The following is an 11,280-nucleotide window of genomic DNA, read 5'->3' on the forward strand; positions in this document are numbered from 1 at the left end:
AGCACACTCTAGATCTCACGGTTTGAGACCTCTACCTGCCTGCTCATTTGAGAGTGATACGAGGTTGCCACCTTGTGGTGTACGTCATATTTAGCCAGCAACTTCTCAAAGACACGATTGCAAAAGTGCATGCCCCCGTCACTAATAATGGCTCTCGAAATCCCGAATCGGGTGAATATATTCTTCTTCAAGAAACCCACCACCACTCTCGAATCATTGGTGGGGAATGCTGCATCTTCCACCCATTTGGACATATAATCTACCGCAACAAATATATACTTATTGTCATAAGAACTGACGAAGGGACCCATGAAATCAATTCCCTAGACATCGAACACCTCAACTTGCTGAATTGGATTCATTGGCATCTCATGTCGACGGGATATGTTTCCCGTTCTTTGGCATTCGTTGCAGCCCTTTACCCATTGGTGAGCATCCTTAAAGATTGTTGGCCAGCAGAACCCGACCTTCGCTACTGTCCAAACTCCTCCAAAATGTCCTCCATAAGGTGACACGTGACAAGCCTGCAAAACAGAACATTGTTCTATCTCGGGGACACATCTCTGGATCATGTTATCAATGCAAATTTTAAACAAATGTGGTTCATCGCAGTAGTAGTTTCGGTAATCACGATAAAATCGTTTCTTTTGAACATATGAGAGTTCATATGGTTCAATACCGCAGGCCAAGTAGTTTGCAATATCAGCATACCATGGCACATATTCTACACTTGTGGCTAGCAACTGCTCATCTGGAAAGGTTTCCAGAATATCCTCAGACTCAGTTGCATTTTCAGCACCTTCAAGGCATGACAAATGATCAGTGACTTGGTTCTCCGTGCCCTTACTGTCACGAATCTCCAAGTCAAACTCTTGTAGAAGCAGCACCCAACGAATTAGGCGTGGTTTGGACTTTTTTTTATCAACTAAATACCGAATGGATGCATGATCTGTGTACACGATCACCTTCGACCCGATCAAGTAAGACCTGAAATTTTCAAAGGCGAACACAACAGGCAACATTTCCTTTTTAGTTACCGTGTAATTCAGCTGAGTACCACTCCACGTCCTAATTGCGTAATAAATTGGGTGCATTACCTTATCTTTGCGCTGTCCAAACACGGATCCCACAACATAGTCACTAGCACCACACATGAGTTCAAATGGTTGCTCCCAGTCAGGAGCAACTATAATCGGTGTTGTGACTAACCGCTTCTTTAGTTCCTCAAAAGCCACCCTGCAATCATCAGAAAACACAAATGTGTTATCTTTTTCGAGCAACTTACAGAGGGGATTGGCGATCTTGGAAAAGTCCTTGATGAATCATCGGTAGAATCCGGCGTGTCCCAAGAAGCTACGAATAGCCTTGACTGATGTGGGAGGTGGAAGTTTTTCTATCATGTCGACTTTGGCTCTGTCCACCTCAATCCCTTTACTCGACACTAAGTGCCCCAAGACGATTCCTTCTTGTATCATGAAATGGCACTTCTCCCAATTCAACACTAGATTCGTCTCAATACACCTCTTCAGTACACGGGTTGATTTGCTAGGCATTCATCGAACGAATTTCCCACCACTGAGAAATCGTCCATGAAGACCTCCATAACGTCCTCCACCATGTCTGTGAAAATGGCCATCATGCACCGTTGGAATATTGCAGGTGCATTACAGAGACCAAATGGCATTCTCCTGAAGGAAAACACCCCGTAAGGGCAAGTAAATGAAGTATTTTCCCTATCCTCCGGGGAAATAGAAATCTGGTTGTACCCCGAGTACCCATCCAGAAAACAGAAGTGTGACCTCCCTGCCAATCTGTCTAACATCTAATCAATGAAAGGAAGTGGGAAGTGGTCTTTCCGGATGGCTAGATTTAGTTTTCTATAATCCATGCAAATTATCCAGCCCGTGATGGTTCTTATAGAGATCAATTCATTGTTATCATTCTTAACTACCATCATGCCACCCTTTTTAGGTACACATTGAACTGGGCTAACCCAGCTACTGTCAGAAATTGGGAAAATGATTCCCGCATCTAACCACTTGATCACTTCTTTCTTCACCACTTCCTTCATATTGGGGTTCAACCTTCTTTGGTGTTCCCTGGAAGGTTTGTATCCCTCTTCCAGTAGAATTTTGTGCATACAGTAGGTGGGGTTGATCCCCTTTATGTCTGTCATGGTCCACCCAATTGAAGTCTTGCACTCCTTAAGTACCTGCAAGAGTTGTTGAGCCTGCACATCTAACAAACTAGATGAGATAATAATAGGTAATGTGGAGTCTTGTCCAAGGAACTCATATCTGAGATGGGTGGGCAATGGCTTCAACTCCAGCTTTGGTGGTTCTTCGATAGATGGCTTGGCTGGAGGAGTTTCTCTATTTTCCAAGTGTAAGGGCTCAAATTCTAGAGTTTTATCCCAGAACCCTCTACCCTCTATTGCCAACACCCATTCCGCCAGATCCTCTCCATTTACCTTATTCAAATTCATCAAACATGCAGTAAGGGGGTCCTCAATAGTCAGCATCTTATCATCAGTCTCTACAATTACATCCACGGCATCAATAAGAGAGCAATTGGCGAATTTACTTGGTCGCCTCATAGATTTCTGCACATTGAATGTTATTTCTTCGTCGTTCAGTCTTATCTTGAGATCTCCAGTCTCACAATCAATTAAAGCTCTCCCCGTGTCCATGAATGGTCTTCCCAAAATTATGGGTATCTCTTCATCTACTTTGCAGTCTAAGATCACAAAATATGCAGGGAACACAAATTTTCCTACCTAAATCAACACATCATCTAGAATACTAGAGGGTCGCTTTACCGTCTTGTCAGCCAGTTGCAACAACATAGAGGTGGGTCTAGCTCTTCCAATACCCATCCTCTTATAAATTACCAAGGGTATAAGATTAATGTTGGCCCCTAGATCACACAGTGCTTTAGCAAAGGCAAAATCACTAATAGTGCATGGGATTGTAAAGCTCCGTGGGTCAGACAGCTTTTTTGCAATTGGTCTAGTCACCAAGTTTGTCACGCCCCAACTTCGGGAGGCGCGACCGGCGCTCAATCGAGTGAACCCAACTGAGCAAGCCTTATCAACCACTACCTACCCAACTCAATAGGAATAAGGAAGCCATGCTTACCTTTATTTAAACTAGGAAAGATAGTACATTCAACATCTTAGTTCATTTTATATAACAACATTAAAACGTGGTTAAACTTCCAAGGTCCCATACAAGTTATTGTTTAGAAATAAGCAAGAGTACAAGGTTACAACATGGTACATTGGCATATCCAATACCCATACATAACCCACACAAGCGTCTACAGAGCCTCTAAGAATACAAAAGACAGTGATAACAACGTCGGCAACAAGGCCCCGGCTATACCTCAAAAGTGAAAGTCCAAAATAAGAAGATATGAAATATAGCCCCTTGAAGGAGAAGGGGGCTCACCAAGATCTTGAGAATAAGGATGCTCCGCTACACACGATCGGCACTATCCGCTATGGAGCCACCTACATTCATTTAAAAATGTAGCGCCCCCGGCAAAAGGGATGTTAGTACCATGGAATAGTACTAGTATGTATAACTAAACACCATTTTACTAGAAAGAACTATCAAGTAAGTACAAGTAAATCACATGAGTAAATCAAATATTCAATTCATATAATCTTTCATATAATTTCCAAAACTTAGTTTGGGGCATTTCTTTCATATGTTCATCACTGTTCTCAATATCACCGCTATCTTAAGTGAAGTCCGATCACGACCCAACCGACTAGGTTGCCTCATTGGAGGCATATATCTTAATCACTATTTCACTTCCCTTGTTAGGAATTCAATATCAGCACATTACCACCGTGTGTGAGGCATGGTGTCCGATCACGACCCGATCAGCTAGGACTCCTTATCTAGGCGTTGTTCCTTTCTCATTAGTCATCATGTCTAAATCTTTATTTCACATATATATCATATTAATTCCTTGGAACTTAGGTCCACCATTATCACATCGTTTTCCATTTTCAATATCCACCTTGCAAGTTGTGATCATGGGCATATACAAAAGTAATTCAAGTTGCAAGCACAGGTAAGTGAGCACATAGCTAGCATGAATAATTCTCAGTTTCTATCTTGGCTTATAGCCTAAGCATTTCAACACATAATTGTATTCTTCATACTTCTCTAATTATCAAGAATGGTACATTACTCACATTGAGGCACATCCTTCTCGTATATGTGTAGATAATTGCAAATCAATTAATGCGTAACAACAATCAATACATTAACCAATTCAAATCTTACCACACTTTCGTAAATGCCAACGAAGCTCAATTTCTAATAAAATGAGGTTTTAGCCATACATACCTCAATAAAGCTTTCCTTACTCTTTACAAAATTCCGGAACTCTTAGCACTTCGATCTATTGTGTAAAAATTACAAATTAAACTGAGAATTAGAGACAAGATTTAGATTCTAGCTTGTTTCAAGCATATTATCAAACACTAAAGGTGCATTATGATCTTAGGCCCCTTTTTGAGAGAAATTTCTATCATTTTATACCCTAATTGCTTTCTTCTTAGTTCACTATCTCCCAAGGTTTGATATGCATGTAAGGAATCCATTCTTATACCCATGAATCACATCACTAATGACCCCTTATAGCTGAGAATAGAAATAAGAGCTGAGGTGATGAAGTCTTACCTCTTGGGATGAAGATCTAGGTGCCTTAACTTGATTATCTTCAAGGATTTAGCAAGGTTTTATAGAGTAATTTGATGGGAAGCACTTTCCCTCTCTAAGACCCCTCTCTCTCACTCTAGAAATGCTCAAAAAAATGCTCAAAATGAGCTATAACACCGAATATATCGATAGGGGTCGAGTTTAAAATTTAGAAAATTGGAGCCCCGAGTCAGATATGCGATCGCAAAGTCAACATGCGGCCCACAGAATGGACCGCAAAATGCTCCCCAAAAACTGGACACCCTGACTGAGTTTGTGGTAGAAATGCGGTCCGCATTCATGTTCTGCGGCCGCAAAGTGCACCGCAGAACTGACCTCACAAAATCCAAAGGAAATTATGTGATGACTATGCGGTCCGCATTTTGATTATGTGATCGCATTATTGACCGCATAGTTGACTTCAATTTGGCCAACGCACTGACTCACTCTGCGGCAGATATGCGGTCTGCATACCCGGTATGCGACCGCATTCTGGACCGCATAATTGCACTTTTCTAGAAAACTTTGATTCTTGACTTTTTAATGCACTATTCAATCCAAAGGGTCCGAGCCGCGGCGATCTTGCGAGCCGTGAAGAATTTTTATGAATTTCTAACATATGCTCCTAACTTGGCACCACGGGATTCGGGTTTTTGAGTAGGAAATTCACAGGGCCTTACACCACTGCACTACAGGTCTGAGTAAGAGTAGTTGTGGCCAAGTCTTGGAAATCAAATTTTCGGGACATTAAGTCCTTCATCATTTTTGCATACCCAAGCATCTCTTTCAAAGCATCAATTAAGGGAATATTTACCTGGATTTGTTTTAGCATTTCCAAGAACTTCTAGTATTGCTCCTCTTTTTGGTACTTAGCTAGCCTCTGAGGGAAGGGTGCAGGAGGTCTCTTCTTCCCAATTATTTGGGATCGATCTTTATCAGCTGCTACATCAACCGCTGGTTCCTGGGCTACCTCAGCTTCTTTCTCGGTCTCAATTTGAATGTTATTTTCTTCCTGGGCAGGCTTGACTGTCACCTCTGTCAGTTTCGTTGATTCATCCAACTCAATGGGTACTGGTATGAGTGTCTCAGCCTCCCTGGCTTCTCGAGCCCTTTCTTGCTCTACATCCAAATCTCTGCCATTACGTAGGCTCACCGCCATCAGCTACTTCGGGACTTGATCTTTTGGATTTATCTGGGTATCTACAGGTAGTGTCCCATGAGGACGATTGTTCAGAGACATTAAAATTTGGCCCATCTGCATTTCAATATTCTTGATAGCTGAATCATGTGCATCTACTCTCTCACTAATCTTTGCATTAGATCCAATAACCTGTTGCATCATTGCTTCAAGTCTAGCAAACCCATCTTCCTACCTTCCACTATACTGCTGCTGAGGAGGGTGATACCCCTGTTGTTGATTCTGATTACTGTATCCATGTGGCCTTGGGTAAGGTGCTATATTGTTGGGGGGTCTCATACCTCCCATATTCCCACTGTTGAACTGTGATTGGGCTGGCCTGTACTGCTGATTTTGCTGACCCCAATTCTGACCACCCTGTCTCTGGCCTCTATAATTAGACACATAGTTCATGTCTTCAGGGTAGTGATGATGATCGTGTTCTGCATTCCACTGGTTACCAATTGGCTGACTAATGTAAGATGTGCACAAGCCCCTATTAGTAGTATCTACAATATGTACCTGCTGTTTCTGCCCTGACTCTTCCACCTTTTTGGTGAGTATGCTCATCTGTGTCAATAAGGTGGCCATATTTTCAGCCATAGAATTGGATGGATCTAAAGGCACTAAGTGCACTACTGGAGTGATAGGTGCATTTCTAGTTATCCATCCTGAATTTTGTACCATCTTGTCAAGCAGACCCTGACCTTCTCTCCATGTTTTACCCGAAAATGTTCCACCAGTTGAAGCATCAACAATGTTCTTCACGCTATCTGACAATCCCATATAGAACGGCTGTCCCAACATCAAATCTGGAATGTCATGGTGCGTACATATAACCAACATCCCTCTAAAATGCTCCCATGTTTCATGCAATGTTTCCATTGATCTCTGTTTAAAACTCAAATTTTCATCAATTTGTTGCGCGGTTTTGTTGGGGGGTGAAACTTGTTCATGAATTGCCTGACTAACTCCTCCCAAGTTGTTATGGAATTTATGGGGAGTGAGTTTAGCTAGGTCTGGGCAGCTCCTGTCACTAAAAATGGGAACAATAACAACTTGATTGCTTCCGGAGTTACATTGGGCTGCCTTTGGGTTTTGCAGATTGACAGAAAATTTTTCAAGTGTTGTTGAGGATCTTCGACTTGTGACCCCGAAAATAGTCCCTTGTTTTGCAATAAATGCAGCATGTTATTCGTGATTTGGAATGATTTAGCTTGTATCTGCAGGACTAAAATCGAAGTGGCAAGATTTTTAGCTGTGGGTTGTGCCCAGTCATAGAGAGCTGCCTCTGGCACAAGAGGTGCCATTGGCGCTATTGGTATAGCTGGGTTCTCTCCGTGATCTCCCATTATTGTTTCTAATGGGTCAGCTGTTTGTTGTTGTTTGTTTTTCCGGTTGGCCCGGTTCAAGGCCTTGAAAACTTTCTCGGGATCTGATAATGCTTCAAATACTTCACTAGTTCTCGATGAGTTTCTAGGCATGCACCTGTGCAACCAAGTCGATAAACGTTAAAAATTTCAATGTAAAAATTAGGTATAGAGAAAACTGACTACACTAAGAATTTTTGTACTTCTTTCAATCGTAATTGATAACACCGTTAAATTCCCCCGGCAATGGCACCAAAATTTGATCACTCTCAACTGTGTCTATTAAAGGACTAAGTGGGCGTGGCAAATATAATCCGGAGTATTATGCCCCGAGTCGAATCCCACAGGGAATTAACGTATCAAGAGAAACCTTTAAAGTACTAAATTCTTATTAGTCAACCTTCTCAAACTTTGTGAATAACAAGTGGTGATATGGTCACTACTACAGCTAATAGAATCAATAAAATGAAGATTAACTAACACGCAGTTGTAGACAATTGGAATAAAGGTCTAAGGTAATGGTTTCCCCCGTTGTTGATTTCCTTAGTTGTATGTTTCTTATAGCTTTGACTTAGTTGCCTCTATCAATAATGAACTCTATAGCTATCATAACTTTCTCTCAAGTAATTATGATAATTTACTAGAAGCACTCTCTCAAGCTACGCTAGCTAGATTCGCATTACAATTCACTTAGATCGCACCCGAGGTATCGTTATCTCTACTCCAACCTCTAAACCCTCGGTTATGACTCTCGCCTATACTCCGGGAGTGATGTTGTTCAAACAACTACCTAAATATGCACTCTCTCTCAAGCAAATACATAATAAATAAGAACGGCTAGTTGAGGATCCTTTCAATTAACCAAAATCAAAACATAGTTGAACAAATAGAGATTATCAACCAACTCAAAACTATATTAATATAACAACAAGTTCATCCCCAACGGGTTTCACCCAAAATCTTAGATTAAAAGAGTTAGCTACTCATAACAATGATAAAAACTACAAAAGAATTCATAGTAATTGATAAAAGAACAAAATAGGGAGATAAGAATTGTTGCCCAAGTTGCCTCCTTACTTCTTGCACTTTCTTGTCTTGTTCTCAACCCTAAAAACTGATTCCTCCCTTCTCTTGGACGCATTAAACCATTTATAGTTTGTGTGGTTTTTGCTTTGAACTTCCGAATTTGCCCCTTCAAATGACTTTTCCCGCATCTGGACTAGCGCAGGCGCGCTAAGGCCGCGCTAATGCCCGCGCTAGTGGGGTTATATTCTATTTCTGATGACTGGGCTAGCGCGGGCATGCTAAGGCTGCGCTAATGCCCGCGCTAGTGAAGTTTTCCTCTGCCATGCCGAGCTTCATTCCCTTAATTCGTCCCCTAGTTCCAATTTTTGCCCGGATCACCATCATAAGTCTTCATTTGGGTATTGCACTCCTATGAAACACAAACGTCACCATTAGAGCCAATTTTTTTGCATTGTTTACACACTTAAAATAGTAAAGAATCCTTAAGTTAGAGTCTGAACGTAATCCAAAGTATATAATTTAGCCTATTATCAGATGCGTTCACGCAACTTCAACAAAATTTTTCTTAATGAAATAAACAAAGCGTTATTAATTATGGACACGTTTGCGTGACATGATTTTTGACGCGCCAAAGGAGAAGAGTATACGTACGCGTAACTTAATTCTTTAATTGTGAATAATCAAGTGATTTAAAAGCGGTAAAAAGATAATTGCACGTAGGTCCTAAAAATGAGTAATTAAATAATTTAAGCCAAGTATAAATTGCTAAGCGACCGTGCTAGAACCATGGAACCCGGGAATGCCTAACATCTTTTCCCGGGTTAACAAAATTCCTTACTTAGAATTTCTGGTTCGCAGACTTCAAAAGGAAAGTCAAAATTTCCTCGATTTGGGATTTAAAATAAACCGGCGACTTGGGACACCAATTAAAATATTCCAAGTGGCGACTCTAAGAATTAAATAAATAATCTCATTTCGAATAATGTCACTTTAGTTGGAAAAACTCCCTTATACTACCTTCGGGTTGTAAAAAGGAGGTGTGACACTAGTCACGGCGACTAATGAGAAAACCTCGTAGGTCTAGCAAAATATCGACTAAATTGACCAACTCTGAGTTGAATAAATGAGGTCCAAGTCATGACTGATGGGTGGAAAAGCACAATGGAACTGCTGGATTTGGAGGATGAAACCACCTAGGAAAAGATGGCATCGGTAGAGGTCCAAATTTGGGTGGCAAAGGAGAAGGTTGACAAGCGGTCCCAGCTGAATGATGATATCCGAGCACAGCTGAGCTCGGCTTTCCCAGAGCGAGACGCCCTCGGTATAGATTACGAGGCAATGAAGTCCAAGTTGGATACAACCCATGCCGATGCTGAAGTGATGGTGGTCCAATACAAGGCCGATGTCAAAGCAACCGAGACTCGCCTGAAGACCAAGGCTGAATAGATGAGGCGGCTATCTCGAAGGGAGAACCTTGAAGAGATCCACACCCTTGGTTTTGACCAATCGGCTGACATCGAGGAAGCAATAAAGCTCGAGAACGAGGCGAAAAAACTTTATGATCCTGAAGGTGCCGAAGGCTCTGAGGGTTCTGAGGGATTCGAAGGCTCCAATGGTTCCGGCGACGAGTCAGGCTAAGGCGAAGACCACGCATAAATGCCTTAGTACTTTTTTGGTTTTTGTTTTGTGTATATTTTTTGTTTATTTTGAGGCTGTTTTTGTTGGTCTTTGTAAATACATTTCCGAATATATAAAATTTTCCCTTTATGGCAATTTCGAGTCTATTCTTTTTTAGCATCTTTTCTATTCTTGCAAATGTTTCTAATGCCTTAACATAGAATCAAATATAGTAACAAGGCATTCATTTTTCAGATGTCCGAATGGAGCCTGACTTCGATAAAAATTTGTTTGCTCGGAGCTTTGAAAAGTCGATGTGATCGAATATTCTTTTTCCAAGATTCTTAAGAGATTTTAGACGATGCTTTTGCAGAGGTTAAACTTAAGCAGGTTTTGAATTTTTGTAAAGTCCTTACTTTTGATTACGAGCTTCGGACGTCTCCGAGCCATTTTTTGGGTGGCTGTAGCCTTTTGTTTGTAGGCACCGCCTAATAGGTTTGGTGCTCTCGAGATATAGTAGACTGGTTTATCTGAACTTTTTTCGGACGATAGTCCCCGAGTAGGGGAAGCCCTTGGGCTCGATAGTCCTCGAATAAGGGTATCCCATGGGCTCTTAGGATCCGAGTTTTAATAGGCAAGAAAATGTGTAATAGCAAGATGAAACTTTCTTTTATTTCAATGTGTAAAGTACATGATAAAAATTTGTATCATGGATATAGTGGCTTTCGTGGGCACGATTCTTTCGACTGTTTGGCCATGACAATGTATCCTAACCATCGAGCCTTAGTTAAGCACGGAGTGTCCTTCTTTCCTTTCAAATAACCTTAACCCGAGGGTAATGGACCTCAATATTCGAGGTCAAGCTTGAGAGAGCTTGGATACTGTTGATGCCAGCCTTCGATGAATTCCTATTGGCTCTGGTTGAGACAGACCTTCAATTCTAAGTTAGCACTATTTACTGTTTCCTCGTTAAAAACCTTGCCAAAAATCCTATTTTGGGACAAAACCGGTTCAAGGGAAAATGAGTGCAACGCACGCTTTCAGACCTAATAGTCGCATTCTCCCTTGGTCGTTGCCTGCAGTTGCTAGTCCGATTCATAATATTATCAAAATATAAATGAAATCGTACCTTAGTAATAGTACTGCTTTAAGTGTGTTACATTCCAGTTGTTCGGTAGTTGCACACCATTTTCTTCTTCGAGTTTGTACGAGCCTTTGCTGGTAGTTAAGACAATTCGATATGGTTCTTCCGAATTCTATCCCAGCTTTCTCTCGTTCGGGTTCTGGGTGTGCAATGTTACTTTTCTCAACAAAAGTCCCTGATTTTGAAGTGTTAAAGATTGGCTCTTTAGTATCTTTCTATCTACTATTTCTT

The 11,280-nt window shown here is 41.2% G+C and overlaps 1 protein-coding gene across 1 annotated transcript; it reads right to left on the reverse strand.

The window, feature by feature from the left end:
- Nucleotides 1-323: 323 nt before the first annotated feature.
- LOC142170238 (uncharacterized) lies at nt 324-5,874 on the reverse strand. The gene is made up of 2 exons (XM_075232094.1): nt 5,585-5,874; nt 324-1,236 (listed from the first exon to the last, which is right to left on the reverse strand). The coding sequence occupies exons 1-2, from the start codon at nt 5,872-5,874 to the stop codon at nt 324-326; spliced, it is 1,203 nt and encodes a 400-aa protein (XP_075088195.1).
- Between the last annotated feature and the right edge of the window lie 5,406 nt (nt 5,875-11,280).

This window comes from Nicotiana tabacum, chromosome 16, assembly GCF_000715075.1.
Source record: "Nicotiana tabacum cultivar K326 chromosome 16, ASM71507v2, whole genome shotgun sequence".
In the NCBI taxonomy this organism is placed as follows: domain Eukaryota; kingdom Viridiplantae; phylum Streptophyta; class Magnoliopsida; order Solanales; family Solanaceae; genus Nicotiana; species Nicotiana tabacum.